Source organism: Narcine bancroftii, chromosome 13 (assembly GCF_036971445.1).
Source record: "Narcine bancroftii isolate sNarBan1 chromosome 13, sNarBan1.hap1, whole genome shotgun sequence".
Taxonomy (NCBI): Eukaryota; Metazoa; Chordata; class Chondrichthyes; order Torpediniformes; family Narcinidae; genus Narcine; species Narcine bancroftii.
The window spans coordinates 87260861-87276662 of NC_091481.1; the positions used below are offsets into that span (position 1 = coordinate 87260861).

General features: G+C 40.8%; 1 protein-coding gene across 11 annotated transcripts in view; it reads right to left on the reverse strand.

Annotated features, from left to right (window-relative positions):
* Nucleotides 1–15802, reverse strand: part of LOC138748799 (ryanodine receptor 1-like) — a 394433-nt gene that overhangs the window by 227072 nt on the left and 151559 nt on the right. For all 11 annotated transcript variants that reach the window (XM_069909562.1, XM_069909560.1, XM_069909558.1 and 8 more), the window contains 3 exons: nt 10660–10933; nt 4298–4412; nt 534–666 (listed from right to left, as the gene is read on the reverse strand). In XM_069909562.1, the coding sequence (XP_069765663.1) occupies nt 534–666; nt 4298–4412; nt 10660–10933 (522 nt within the window). The remainder of the gene's footprint in view (nt 1–533; nt 667–4297; nt 4413–10659; nt 10934–15802) is intronic.

The window sequence follows — 15802 nt, forward strand, 5'->3', positions numbered from 1 at the left end:
CTGACATAGGCCCGGTCCCGACCATTTTGATGATCAGAGTTTTACTGTCGTTTCTGCATTTTTCCTGCGAAACCTTCACTGTGACATTAGAATCAAAATTCCAGCAACTTTGTCTTTCCATTAGTTATGCTTCTGCTGGGTAAGGCAAGGAAGGGCTCCCTATTTTAGTTACCAGGTCATACAAGCTCACAGCAGAGTTTCTATGTAACTAAGATCATCAAGGAACATGAAAGATCTCGTCACGACTAATACCCTGTATCGAGAACTGAACATTTTCTATGGCCTGATTTGTAAAACATTCCAGAAGATATCCCATTTCAAGGAATTGTGCCACATAGGATAACAATAAATCAGAATGTGAGCCAACAGGATTTGATTTATAGCAAATCATAAATGGAAGTGCTACCATGACAGGACAAAGGGAGGTAGAAAGTTGTTGAATTATTAAGTTTTTCAAAATGCCAGTAAAATCAATAGTTTTGCCTAAAAATGAGCATCTTCATAAAAGGCTTCAGACTAAATGAATTTCTTACCCAGTCCAATGCCACTATTATCCAATAGGTAGCTTAAATGATCAAACATGGCTCTTTGATTTTGACGACTGATGCGACAGAAATAGCACAAGAATCGGCAGCAGTTTGTGACCATTCTGGGGAACCGTATCTCCTACAAACATAGGGCAATGGAAGTGAAATGAACATTGATTAACATTTAATAGAGCACATCCAAATATTGTCTCATGATGAATAAGTAACTCCTGAAAACATATCTGCAAAGATAAAACTTTTCACTTAAAGTGTTGAAGTCACAAGTAAAATCACAATCCATGGAGACTCTTCTGTTTTGAAGGGTGCAAAAGTTCCAAGCAAACAAGAGAACATAAGAAACGGGTACATGAGTTGGCCACCTTTTTTTTCAAGCCTGCTCCTCCATTCAATAAGATCATGGCTGATCAGGCTGTGGACTCGGTTCCAATGTTTTCCCATAACCCTTAATTTGTTTACTGTTCAAAAATCTGTCTTAAATACATTCAGTGAAGCAGAGAATTCCATACATTCGTTGGACTCTGGGAGAAACAGTTCCTCTTTATCTCTGACAAATCGACTCCTTGAATCTTAGGGCTATGTTCCCTGGTTCTAACCTCACCTGCTTGTGGAAACAATTTCCCTACTTCTAGCTGATCTATTCGTTGCAGAATTTTACAGATTTTGAAAGATCTACCTTTATTTCTAAACTCCAATGAGTAGAGTCCCAGGGAACTTAATTTCTCCTCCTAAACTCCCTCATTTTCTGAATTAATCTCGTGAACCTTCTCTGCACCATCCCCGAAGTCAGTATATCTTTTCTTAAGCGTCGAGTCCAAAACTGCATGAAGTACTCCAGGTGCAGCCTCACCAGTACCATGTACAGCTGCAGCAGAGCCTCTTTGCTCTGAAATTCATCCCTCCAACAATGAAGGCCAACATCCTATCTACATGTATCTTCTTGGTTACCTGTTGCACTTAACAAAATAACTGCATAAGAACTTCCAGGTCTCTCTGTACATCAGTATGCTGCAATTTTTACTAGTCAAATAATAGTATGATTTATTATTTCTCTCCAAAAGTTTACCAAAGCAGACATTTGCCTACCCACTTCATCTATTTATAGGTCTCTACAGGTTTTCCATGCCCTCAATATAATTTCCTTTTCTACTTTGTGTCATCATCAGGTGTAGCTACCCTTGGACCGCTCCTCCAAATTATTTTTGTATATTGCAAGCAGTCGTGGATCCCACACTGATTCCTGCGTCACCAATTGCCAATCACCCATTTATCCCAACTCTCTGCCTTCTTTTGGTTAGCTGATCTTCAATCCATGTTAATCCATTCCCCCCAGCTCCATGCATCTTTATCTCAGAGTCTTTTAGGCATCTTATCAAATGCCTTCCAGAAATCTAAGCATACCACATTACCCTAGTCCCCTCTATCTACTGCCCTTATTATATCCTCATAGAACTCAACATGACCTGTCCTTCCTAAATCTATGCCCCACCATTTTAGGTTTGATTGAACAATTTTTATCCAGTTGTCTCACTATTTCGTTGTTATTGATAGGTTCATGCATTTTCCCAACTCTGGACATGAAGTTCACTGGCCTATTTACCCTATTTAACCCTATTTACCTTTTGTCCTTTTTTTAAAACAGCAGATTCCAGATGCTGTCTTTTTTTTTTGAATATTTTATTTTTGATTTTCCAAAGACTAATGCAAACCAATAATTGAATTTTACATTCTCTTTCTGTGTGATTTAAAGTCCTTATTTCCTCCTCCTTCTTCCACTGATCCCAACTTCCCAATAGGTCGGGGCAAAAAACACATCCTCCTCGAAGCTGGAGGATCCCGGGTATTAAATAAAAACAGGTCAGGGCAAAAAACACATCCTCCTTGAAGCTGGAGGATCCCGGGTATTAAATAAAAACACACATCGTTTGTGCCACATTTCTCATTTCATATTCTGAATCCTTTACCTGCTGGGATGGATAGTTTCCTTATGTGGGGGCGGGGTGGGGGGGGTGAAAATTATATCTGTGCACCTATGTGCCTCATATTTCATCATCAAGTTATAAGTAATCTTCTCCAGGGGAATGTAACTCTGCATTTCCGTATTCCATCATTTAATCCTAAATTGAGAGTTTGACTTCAACGCAACCGCTACACACTTCCTGGCTACTGACAAAGTGATCTTCACAAATTGAATTTGGTGTTTAGTTTAGTCAAATCTGTACTTCACCAATATCTCCCAGAAAGAACAATGTTGGCAATGTTGAAAACATGGTGTCTGTGGTACCCTGGTGCCTCAATCAATACCACCAACTGGTAGTTCATATTGAGGCGGAGTAGAGAAAATTTGATTGTTAAAACTAGCTAAATATAAAAAGTTACACAGGTTAGGATATTTTGACATGTTAACAAGGTAACCACTAGTTAGCTTTAAGAATTAATAATGGAAAATAGGGAGATGTCAGATGAATTAAACAGATTAAATAGTTTGCACTGACTTTCACTGTAGAAGATATTTAATACCCCAGAAGCAACTGAAACACAGGAAATGGAAGGGAAGCAGAAAAAGAATGCAATCTCCAAAGGCAGGCAATAAAGACTGAACATGTTGGAAAACTGGAGCAACGCACAAAATGCTAAAAGTGACTCCGTGTGTCTCAGGAGGCATACAGAAGACATTAGATAGTCATTAAAAAATATGGGGGAGGAGCATGGGCTGGCAGATGATGGGTGAAATCAGGCGAAGGGGGAAGAAAGGAATAGAAAGAAAAGGACGGATGCCACATTTCTTCCCCACCCACCTGTATTCACTTGCCATTTTCCAACCAGTGCTCTTTCCCCTACCCCCACCATTTTAATTTGATTTATGTCCAGTTCTTGCTATTCCTGATGAAGTTATGGTCCAAATCATTGATTGTCAATTGCTTTCTATGGATACTGCCTGGTCCACTGAGTTCCTCCAGTATTTTGTGTGTTGCAATCACCAAAATAGTGGTGCTGAGGCAAATGTTGGAGCTATCGATCAACAAACACCTGGGTACAGATGGACGAAACAATGAACTGCTGGAGATACTCAGTGGGTCATACAGAATCCATGGGTAGAAATGGTCAATCAACAGTTTGGGTCAGGGCCCTTTATCAAGAGTAGAAAGGTGTGTTTTCAAGTATATCAAGGGGAAAAGAAAAAGGAGTGTGAAAGTTGAGGGAAATTAGGAGGTAATGAAGGCATTAGAGAAACAATGGGATGGGTGGAGAGGCAGGGAGAGGGAGACACCACTGGAACGGGGGGAAAATTAGAAAAATAAGAAGGGGAGGAGGTAAGAAAAGAGATTAAAACAGTAAATCCAGACAAAGGCAGTTTAAAAAATTTAGAACATCATAAAGTTTAAGACGATCCAGAAGGAATATGATGTGCTGTTTCACAAGTTTACATTTGGCCATGCCATAAATGGCTGAATCTGAGATCAAAGATGTCTACATGGGAATGGAGAAGGAAATTGAAACCGTGGTCTACTGGAAGGTCCCAGACAGAGCGGAGGTGTCACAAATTTGAAGAACATCAGAACACCACCAGACCCTGAAGTCCCCTGATGCTGGCTTGGCGAGTTCCCTCGGCGCAAAATTGATGCCTGCCCAGCAAGTCTCCTCAGCGCAAAGCGACTCAGCCCAAGTTGGAAAAATATTTTAAAATGTTGTTGACGTAAGATGTGATTATATACATATTGTTCAAATCAGAATTTAAAAAAAACAAATACCTTGGAATCACCACCACCCAACACATTCACCATTACTTCCATGACAGTTTCGTGCATGCCCAAAGCACGCATCAAGTTTGGATGCTGATAGAAGACTTTATTGTTCATGATGTTTCTGAAAAGCAATAAAAATTGCTTAAATATCTTTTCCTGTCGCCTTCTTGAAAATGTCATATTGCACTGTTCTCAAGTATAATCGCGGCCATGATATTGCAAGACTAACATAGCACCTTTTAAAAGACTTTTAGATCCATTTCAATTTACTATCAAATCCACATCTCGACTTTACTGTGAAATGAACAAGACATTACAAGGCATTTTACACCATCATTCTCAGGAGACTTAATTCCATCAGTCAATAGGTGCAGATGAGAGAGTTTCTACTTCACAGCTCCAGCAATCGATTTCAATCCTGACCTCGAGTGTGGTCAACACATTTAGGGCAATTTACACCGACAGATTTTTACCGAACAACCCACAAGATGTATAGGATGTTTGGTAAAGTGGGGTCTGTGTACAGTTGGCATGACTGGGCCCAGTCAAAGCCTGTTCCTATATAGGAAGGATGTGATACACTGGTCTGGCTGCAGAGGAGGTTGGTCGCAACATTGACAGGGTTAAAACATTTCGGTTACAAAGAAAATCTGGATAAGCTGGCTTGTTTTCCTTAAGCCTAGGAGGCTGAGGGGGGTCTAAATGAGCAATGCAAAGTTATGAAGGGTTTAGATAGGATAGATAGAGTGGCATAGTTAGCGCGGTGGTTAGTGCAATGCTGTTACAGCACCAGTGATCGGGACTGTGGTTCAAATCCGGCACTGTCTGTAAGGTGTTTGTACATTCTTCCGGTCGGTGTCTCCATGGGTTTTCCCCGGGTGCTTTGGTTTCCTCCCACTGTTCAAAATGTACCAGGGTTATACAAGACAAGTTTGGATTTCCTGAGATATTCATTGTATAATGAACCAAAGGCGAAAATATTGGCAAATGTCTTCTCGGCAGGGTTGCCCACTCTCACCATTTCTATTTGCATTGGCAATAGAACCATTAGCTGAAGTGATTCGAAGAGATGAGGAAATTACTGGTTTTGAGATAGGAGATAAAGTTCATAAAATTAATCATTTTGCAGATGGTATTATAGTATATTTTACTAAACCAGAAATCTCATTGATTAAAAGATTAATAGAATTATGGATTAGTATCAGGATATAAGGTAAATGTGCATAAAAGTGAAATGATGCCAATGGTTAATGCAATCTATACACAATGTAAAATGTTAGTTAAAATTTAAATGGCAAAATGATGTGGTTAAATATTTGGGGATAATAGTAAGTAAACAATTGAATAATTTATATAAATTGAACTATTTACTACTTTTAAAGATTAGAGAAAGACTTAAAAAGATGTAAGGAAATACAAATAACATTAATAGGGCGTGTGAATTGTATCAAAATGAATATTTTTCCTAGAATTTAATACTTATTTCAAACATTAGCAATTCAGGTGCCTGAAATGTGTTTTAGATAATTAAATAAGAGTATTAGAATTTTTATGGAGAGAAAAATCAGCAAGGATAAGTATAGAAAAAAAATCAAGGAGGATTTTTAAAAAAATGTCTCTAAGGCAGCTCAATTGGGATTTTTGTCTTGTTGGTATCAAAGGGTTGGGGGGGGGGGGTAGTACCTTGGGTAGATATTGAGATGAATAATATAGGTGAAGTCCAGAGCAAATATTGTATAAATGGAATTATGAAAAAAATTTTAAAGGTAGGAAAAAAAAAATTTTTTAAATATTTGCTTCGAATATGGAATGGAATACATGTAGAAAGGTACAAGACATTGTCAGTTGGCTCAAATGACTTTAAGACGAAATCAACTTCTTCCATTTCCAATGAATAATTCTTTATTTGACATTTGGTATGAAAAAGGTATAAAAAAATTCAAGATTGTTTTAGAGGCTCAATTTTCATGATATTTGGTCAATTAAAGAAGTATGGGATATTACAAAATACAATATTTGTATATTATCATTTACAATCATACTTGAAGAGGAACATAGGAACACATTTGAGGCTTCCAGAGCACAGATATCTTTATTATTCCGAGATTTATAACCACTATGTATTATAAATTAAAAGAAACAAAGGAGAAAAAAAATCTGTACAAAACCAAATTGAAATGGGAACAGGATTAAATATACAAATTCAAGAAGAAATATGGATGAAATTATGTAAAGACTGTGTAACTAATACTGTACAATTAATGTTAGAGACCAAATAGGTCAATATAATTTTCTTTTACATCAAATGTTCTATGCACCGTACAAGTTGAATAAAATTAACCCAAATTTTTCTACTCAATGCTTTAGATGTAAATAAGAGGTTGGTAATTTCTTGTATTCAGTATGGTTGTGTGAAAAGGTAAAAGATTTTTGGAAAGAATTGTATGTTGTTAGAGAAGATATTAAAAATAAGGGTTAAATTAGATCCAAGAATCTTTCTGTTGGGTAATATATAGGATAAAAATTATCAAGTTGGAGTTAGACAAATATAAAAAGAGATTTTTGAGTTTAGCAACAGTAGTAGCGAGAAAGTGTGTAGCTGAAACGTGGAAAATGGAAAGTAATGTAAAAAAAAATAGAAGAATGGTTTAATGAAATAAAACATCATCTCCCATTAGAAAAAATTACTTATAACATGACAGATAATTATGATACACATTTGTCAAATTTGGAAGCCTTATGAGATTTATAGATATCGATTCATCCACTTCTTCTAATCCAACTCCCCCCCCCTGAAAATATGGTATTTACATCAAGAAATATATTATGGTATTATTAACGTAATTATAAATATTACTATGAATGTATTCTTTTTTAATGAAAATTTCAAAAAAATTGTACTGGGATTGTAGGTTAATTGAATATAATTGGGCAGCTGAAATAGCCTGTTGCTGTGCTGCGTGTCTTTAAAAAAAAATCAGGAAACTTTTCATCATAACGGAAATATCCAAAACCAAGACACTGATCTCAGGTGAGGAGTCAGTGGGGCACCAGCATTCTGAAGAAAAACTATTAACCCAACGGTCAGAATCTGGAATACACTATCTGACAAATGGTGTGAGTTCGTACTCTTGTGATATGTAACAAAAGCTCTTAATGAGCATTTGAATTGAGAAGGCATTGAACTCTACACTAATCATCCTAAATGGTCCGAGTTCAAGTGTTTTGTCACATTGTACCTGGTGCAGTGAGAAGAGTTATTCTGCTCAGACCTTGACAAAAGATTCAAGTCAGAAACATTGATTATAGGTCAATGTGAGGTCAACCTTTTTGGAAAGGATAAGAGTAAAGGTGAAAATTTGAACTTGCCAATGTGCTGAGAGACGTGGAGGTGCTTGAGCAACAACAGAAAAAAGTGGTTTTGCAAGCGTAGTAGGTAATCAAAAACCAAATAGGATGTTGGCCTTCACGAGAGGGAGTGGATTACAGAGCAAGGTCATTCTGCTTCAACTGCACATGATACTAGTGAGGTCACACCTGAACCATTGGCAGTTTTGTTCTCATTACTTGAGAAAGGCTACTCTGGCTTTGGAGGTGGTGTTCGGGACGTTCTCCATGTTGCTTCTGGAAATAACAGATTCAGTTTATGAAGGGAGATTAAGCAGCATGGGGTGATACTCATTGGAATTTAGAATGATGATTGGTTGGGGGGGGGGTGGATCTTCCAGAAAGAGAAAATTGTGCATGGATAGATTAGGTGGAAGCAGAGAGGTTGTTTCTACTTGCAACTTAGAATAGAATCAGAGACATAGATTTGAGGAGGGGGAGAGAGAGAGGAGGGGGAGAGAGAGAGGAGGGGGAGAGAGAGAGGAGGGGGAGAGAGAGAGGAGGGGGAGAGAGAGAGGAGGGGGAGAGAGAGAGGAGGGGGAGAGAGAGAGGAGGGGGAGAGAGAGGAGGGGGAGCGAGAGGAGGGGGAGAGAGAGGAGGGGGGAGAGAGAGAGGAGGGGGAGCGAGAGGAGGGGGAGCGAGAGGAGGGGGGAGAGAGAGGAGGGGGGAGAGAGAGGAGGGGGGAGAGAGAGCGGGGCAGAGAGAGGAGGGGGTGTGGAGAGGGAGTGTGGAAAGGGAGGAGGGGGTGTGGAGAGGGAGGAGGGGGTGTGGAGAGGGAGGAGGGGGTGTGGAGAGGGAGGAGGGGGTGTGGAGAGGGAGGAGGGGGTGTGGAGAGGGAGGAGGGGGTGTGGAGAGGGAGGAGGGGGTGTGGAGAGGGAGGAGGGGGTGTGGAGAGGGAGGAGGGGGTGTGGAGAGGGAGGAGGGGGTGTGGAGAGGGAGGAGGGGGTGTGGAGAGGGAGGAGGGGGTGTGGAGAGGGAGGAGGGGGTGTGGAGAGGGAGGAGGGGGTGTGGAGAGGGAGGAGGGGGTGTGGAGAGGGTGTGGAGAGGGAGGAGGGGGTGTGGAGAGGGTGTGGAGAGGGAGGAGGGGGTGTGGAGAGGGAGGAGGGGGTGTGGAGAGGGAGGAGGGGGTGTGGAGAGGGAGGAGGGGGTGTGGAGAGGGAGGAGGGGGTGTGGAGAGGGAGGAGGGGGTGTGGAGAGGGAGGAGGAGGGAGGGGAGGGGGAGGGAGGGGGTGGTGATGTGGTTGGGGGCACTGCTTGTTCTGGAGAGCAGTGGTTCACCTTTTTCAGTGCATTCTCCACTAAGAATGCACCTGAAGAAGCAGAAGCAGCCCTTTAAATTACACTTCAAATTGCATTGAAAGCACAGCTGTGCCGGGATGTGCATCTGAGCGCATTCCAGCTCCTGTCCCTTGGGCTGTCAATTGAGGATGGTTGGCTGTCAGCTGGGACAGCCAGAGTGGGCTATCAGCGCGGGGACGTCCCCACACTGATCCCGCTGCCCCGCTCTCTCCCCACTCACGAATTTAGTCCCCACACCATTCGGCGGCCAGCGTGGGGTGTTCCCACACCGTGGGGTGGTCGGCGGGGGCTGTCTCCACACTGATCCTGCTGCCCCGCTCTCTCCCAACTCAAGGCTGGAGCGGGCCGGCGGGGGAGTACGGGGGCTGGAGCAGCCGGCAGGGGAGAAGGAGGCACTCAAGTCGGGTCCCGGCATTGTTTCGGCCAACCCACTTCTCCCCTGCCGGCTGCTCCAGCCCCCTTCTCCCCACTCACAAAAACAGTCCCGACAGTGTGGGGACAGTCCACGCCAGCTGCTCGAAAGTGTGGGGACTGATTTCGTGAGTGGGGAGAGAGTGGGGCAGCGGGATCAGTGTGGGGTTGTGTCCGCGCGGGCCGGCTGACTGTGTGGGGACTGGGAGTGGAGCTGTGAGGCGCTGGCCAGCTGACCGTCATCCGAATGCAGCCGCTTTTAGGCACATTCACGTGGCCTTTCCACAGCTGCATTTTGCCAAAATATGCGGCTTTACAAGCAGGTCAATTGGCCACCTGAAAGTGCCTAAGGAATGGATTCTCTTCCCAATGAAGCAGCTTAGGTTTCCTCATTAAATTTTTTTACCATACAAATAGCTCTTTAAACAGTATGGGAATTATGGGTTATGGAAATAGGTGTAGCTAAATCCCCAGTCAGTGCAGTCATGAACGTTTTGAGTAGCAGAGTATGTTCAGTGGGCCATATGGCTGACTTCTCTTATATTTCGTATGTTTAGAATGAGGGGCATAAATATCAGACAGTCAACAACGATTAGAGAATTTGGAGGAAAGGCATTTGCAGCAGTAAGGCCTTCAATCTACTGATGTCATGACAATTCCCATCAATCCTATACTCCCTCCTTATGTCTGAGCAGCGTGTTCTCTGTCACATCTTCATCAATTTTCCTTTCATTTCTTTTGCCTCACCTACATCGTGAATAATCTTTATAGATTGTATCAGAAGAGTAGGGCATCTCTGGGAAGTGAGAGAATACCATATCACCAGGTTGAGAACCATCTAATCACAAAGGGACCGTACAAGCTTGACCTAGATAGCAATAGGAGTTAAGATCAATTCATGGAGCTTTGTGGCAGCAACACGAAAAGCTGGCATCATATATGAAATAGAGAGATTCAAGGTGAAAAAATCTTAGAGGAACATAGCAGGTCAAGCAGCATCTGTGCTGGGAAAGGAATTGTCGACACTTGCAATTCCTTCCCCTCCTCACAGATGCTGCTTGACCTGCGAGTTCCTCCAGCAATTCACTTTTTGCTCCAGTTTCCATCATGTGCAATCTCCATTTTCACAGACTCATGGTATTGGAATTCGAAGAGCATTGATAGAAAATAGCTTGAAGAGACCACAAATGTTGGTGAGCACACTGGATGGACCCAACGGTCTATTATGCAATCTATTTAACTCAATAACAATTTAATTTCTTGATACATACCCAATACTCTGGATCATAAGTCTCTCTTCCTCTGGACCCATCTGGACAATGAGCAATGAACGAATCTGACCCAGACATTCCAGTAAGTTCATAGTGTCTTCAACAGATGTAGCATTAATGATATATGCTTTCGGCATCGCCCGGATAAGTTCACCAACACCATCATATTGTCTATGCAGCAAGCTGAACATTAACCGCACAAGTTCAGGATTCTGGATGAAAGCTTCCTGAGCCCAATGGACCACTGTGTGAGAAATCAGCTCCTGCAAGGAACCTTGACCAAAAAGTAAAACATCATCACATAAAATCGTACAAATATTTTCTGCATAATACATTATAATCAGCATTTTCAATAGAAGTCAAATACTAATCTGATAGCCTTCTGATGCACCATCAATCACTCAGGTGATTATTGTGGAGAAGCCTACAGGCTTTAATTCACTTGAAAACAGAGCATGTCCCTCCTGTTCAGTTGTCTTGCACTGAGTTGCAGAGGGTGGTGGAACAGTCACCTTTATACAGGCCATGGGTACAACTGGCCAAAAACCAAATAATTATACGTTACAGTGGTTTACCACATCTCCAAAGTGGCAATGTTGGCAATTCCAGTCCTGTACACACTGGGACAGTAAAATAATGAAAGAGTTTAAGAATCACAGAGGACAGAACAGGCCCTTCAACCCAACTCGTCCATGCCGTACAGGTTTGCGTTCTGGGTGATCCTATGCCTACATTTGCCCTCCTAAACCCTTCCTATCTATAAACCTGTCCAAGTGCTTTTTGAACATTGTAATTGTTCCTACTTCTGTAGCTTCCTCTGGCAGCTTATTCCATATACAGACTACCTCTGGTTATAAATTTTCTTCCTGCTTCCTCTTAAATCTCTCTCCTCTCACCTTAACCTTACGCCCTCTAATTCTCGAATAATCTACCCAGGAGAAAAGACTCAGGCATTCACTTCATTCATGCCCCTCATGATTTTTTGTGCAAGTGCCTCATTGTTCTTGACATGCAGGTTTGATTCTGATGTTGGGAGTATCAGTTTAGAGTTTTCACAATTTCCTCCTGGCAGTGCGGGGTTTTGTTTCAAACTGCAGAAGATTCTCTAAGGAGATGAACTTTATGTATGCATCTTTGCTATAAAGAATGCTTTGTAACTGCTGAGTTTATTCAGCAATTTTGTGTATAAAACTACAATCACAGCATCTTCAGACTTACTTGTTCAACTCAAATCTATCTGCATTGTTTTTTTCATACATGGATTAAGCTGGTAAAGGTATACTCCTCTAAACTACCTCAGTAGTATTGAAAACTTTTCCTTTTTCCATATTACCAAATAATCAGAAGAGAAAATGATTAAAAAGAACAGGGGAAAATTAAGTACAGGTGAGGTCCGATTATCCAAACTCCTCATTTAGCTGAACTGACCAGAGACGTCGGGCTCCCGACAGCAGCGGAATCTCAGTTGGGAGGTATCGGTGATAAGCGGTGGCCAACATTTTTTTGGGTGAAAATTAAACCTTATTTTAATGCTTAAAAAGCCTTATCTTGTTGTTTGTTGTTGTTTAAACAGTGTCACAAGTGATTTGCTGTTGCTACTGAGCTGTTTGAACATTGTTCAATGACCAATTCTCTGAAAAAACTGTTAATCCAAAATGGGCCCAGTCCCGACCATTTTGGATAATTGGAGTTGCAATGTATAAGCAGTTCTAAATATAAACATGTAAATGGAATATTGACCAGGGTAAATAACATTATGGAGATGTTGAAAGAGTGTGGACTGTTATAGTATACATTGGTAACATAACAGGAAGGAAGATCACTGTTATAGAACCGTGCAGCACAGGAACAGGCCCTTAATTCCTGTGTCTGTGCCAAACATGAGGTCTAAATCAAACCTAAACTCTGCTGCTTGTACCTCAAGATAGCTCTCCCCTTCATATTCATGGGCCTATCCACAACCGTCAACTATTATTATTGTATCTACTTCCACCACTATCACTGGCAGCCCATTCCAGGCACCCCCACTCTGTGTAAAATGTTTGCCCTGTCTTCTTCTTTGGCTTGGCTTCGCGGACGAAGATTTATGGAGGGGGTAAAAGTCCACGTCAGCTGCAGGCTCGTTTGTGGCTGACAAGTCCGATGCGGGACAGGCAGACACGGTTGCAGCGGTTGCAGGGGAAAATTGGTGGGTTGGGGTTGGGTTTTTCCTCCTTTGCCTTTTGTCAGTGAGGTGGGCTCTGCGGTCTTCTTCAAAGGAGGTTGCTGCCTGCCGAACTGTGAGGCGCCAAGATGCACGGTTTGAGGCGATATCAGCCCACTGGCGGTGGGCTCAACGGAAAAAACCTATCCACATCAACTCTATCAATCCATCTCATAATTTAAATACCTCTATCAAATCCCCTCTTAAACTTCTATGATCCAAAGAATAAAGACGTAATTTGCTCAATCTTTCTTTGTAATCTAGATTCTGAAACCCAGATAACATTTTCGTGTCTTCTCTGCACTCTCTCTACCTTGTTGATATCCTTCCTATAATTCAGTGACCAGAACTGCACACAGTATTCTAAATTTGGCCCCACCAATGCCTTGAACAGTCTCAACATCACTTCTTATTGTAGATCTTCCTCTTTTATCGAACCAAGTTTCCAATATCCCTTGAAAACCACAGCTCTCTCAAACTTTAGACTCTGCCTTTTAACTGAACAGGAACAAAGATTTTGCACCCTCAAAATCTCACCTTTAAAAGACCTCCATTTCTCTACTACATCCTGCCCATAAAATCCACTCCTTGTAAATCCATTTGTATCTCCTCAAATCTAGCTTTTTTCCTCTCGAAAACCTGAACCCTAGGCCCTAACCTATCCCTTTCCATAATTACGTTGAAGCTAATGGCACCATGATTACTGGACCCAAAGTGCTCCCCAACACGAACCTCTGTCACCTTACCTATCTAATTCCCCAACAATAGATGCAACATTCTCCTTCTCTAGTTGATACCTCTACGTGTTGCTGTAAAAAAATTTAGACATGCAGCACGGTAACAGGCCATTTCAGCCCATGAGTCCATGCCTCCAGTACATTTCGTTTGATGGGAGGAAACCGGAATCCCTGGGAAAACCCACACAGATACAGGGAGAATGTACAAACTCCTTACAGTGGGAATTTGAACTCAGGTCCTGATTGGTAGCACTGTAAAGGCATTGCACTAACCGCTACACCAACCATGTCGCGCCTTTCTGGTTTATTTTTTAAAAAAGGCATTTTAAATATGGCAGTAAAATATGTTGAACAATGAGGGAGAGTTTCAGGAAAGAAACACAGCAAGAAATATCACCACAAATGGCAAAGCAGAGGGAAGGTCAATGAGAAAGACAAGGATCATCCTAGAATCCATGTAAATAAATGGACCAATGTGAGCTTCCAGAAGATTGGAGAAAAGCTCAACTTGTATCCACCTCTACCTTTTTTAAATTTTTGCACGAGGAGTCATATCAATAACAACATCCACAAATGATCATCAACAATATATACCTAGTGAGAATTTTTCTTTTCCCCCCACTTCCTCTTTCCCCTTCCCCACCCTCATCAAAAATCAATAAATGATAAAACACTTAAAACAAAGAAATAACCAGAAAAAGAAAAAAGTTGTTTTATCTACTTTCACATATTTAGATCTTATTGTGCTTGTAAATGTTGTTTTACTAGATGGAGGTTTGTGGTCAACGTTCTCCGACGTGTGTACGGTTCCCAAATTTGTGCGAATAATGTACACTTGTCTTTCAGATGGTATGTGATTTTTTCTAAGTTTATTTCTGTTTACCACTCTTGTATTTGAAGATTTGTTTTCAATAATACATTTTTCGGCCACAGCTCGCGCTGTCCTAATTTTTTGTCTTTTATTATTTAACAGAATTTTTTTTGGATCTTTTGGTATATTATTTTTTTGTGATTTTGTTTAATATTAGGTTTAGATCTTTCCAGAAAGTTTTTACTTTTGAGCATGTCCAAATTGCATGTAATATTGATCCAATCTCTTGTTTGTAACGAAAACATCTCTCCAATGCTGTTGGGTCCCAATCTTTTAATTTAATATATAATTTGTGTAGCCAGTTATATTGAATCATACATAATCTACTATTTATCATGTTCCTCATTGTTCCTCTACATAACTTCTGTTCTAAGTTGCCAGGCCAATATTTTGTGTGTTTTCTCTCCCAGTTCATTATATTTTTCTATACTTTATATGTTTGTAATGTTTCATATTTTAATTTTTTCTCCATCAGTTCTTTCTTTTTCTCTTTCTGCTAATTCCTTTTCTATGATTGTTATCTCTTTTTCCAACTCTTCTACTTCCCGATTATATTCCTTTTTAATTTTAGTCGTATAGCTAATTATTTGTCCTCTAATAAAGGTCTTCATTGCGTCCCATAAAATGAATTTATCTTTTATGGATTCCATATTTATCTCGAAGTCTATTTTAATTTGTTGTTCAATATATTCTTTGAAATCTTGTCTTTTTAACAGTGTACGATTTCGTCTCCATCTATATGTCTTTGGTGGGGCATCCTTTAATTCAATTGTTAATAACAGGGGAGAGTGATCTGATAATCTTGTTTTATACTCCATTTTTTAAACTCTTCCTTGGATCTGTGCTGATAACAAAAACATGTCAATTCTTGAATAGGTCTTCTGTCTATTCTCTCTCTTTTTGGTGTTGTTTCCTCCATATATCGATTAGTTTCACAGCCTCCTTTGCTTTTAGTGTAAATTGAGTTGCTTTATTCTGATTGTTAATTGTCTTCCCAGTTTCGTCCATCATTGGGTCCAGGTTGAAGTTGAAATCCCCTCCGAGCCAGATCTGTCCCTGTGAATCTGCCATCTTGAGGAAGATGTTCTGCATGAATAGTTGATCTTCTTTGTAGGTGCATCGATGCTTAGTCCATTCCAAAATTCAGAATAAATCTGGCACTTTGTCGTACATATCTACCTGCTGGATCTGTTAGTATTCCTTTTATGCTGATTGGTAGATTTTTGTTGACTAATATAGCTACTCCCCTGGATTTTGAATTGTATGATGCTACCCTTTTTGAACAAGGAATAAGTCTTGAAATTTCAGGCTGGTAAGCTTTGCACAAGTGCA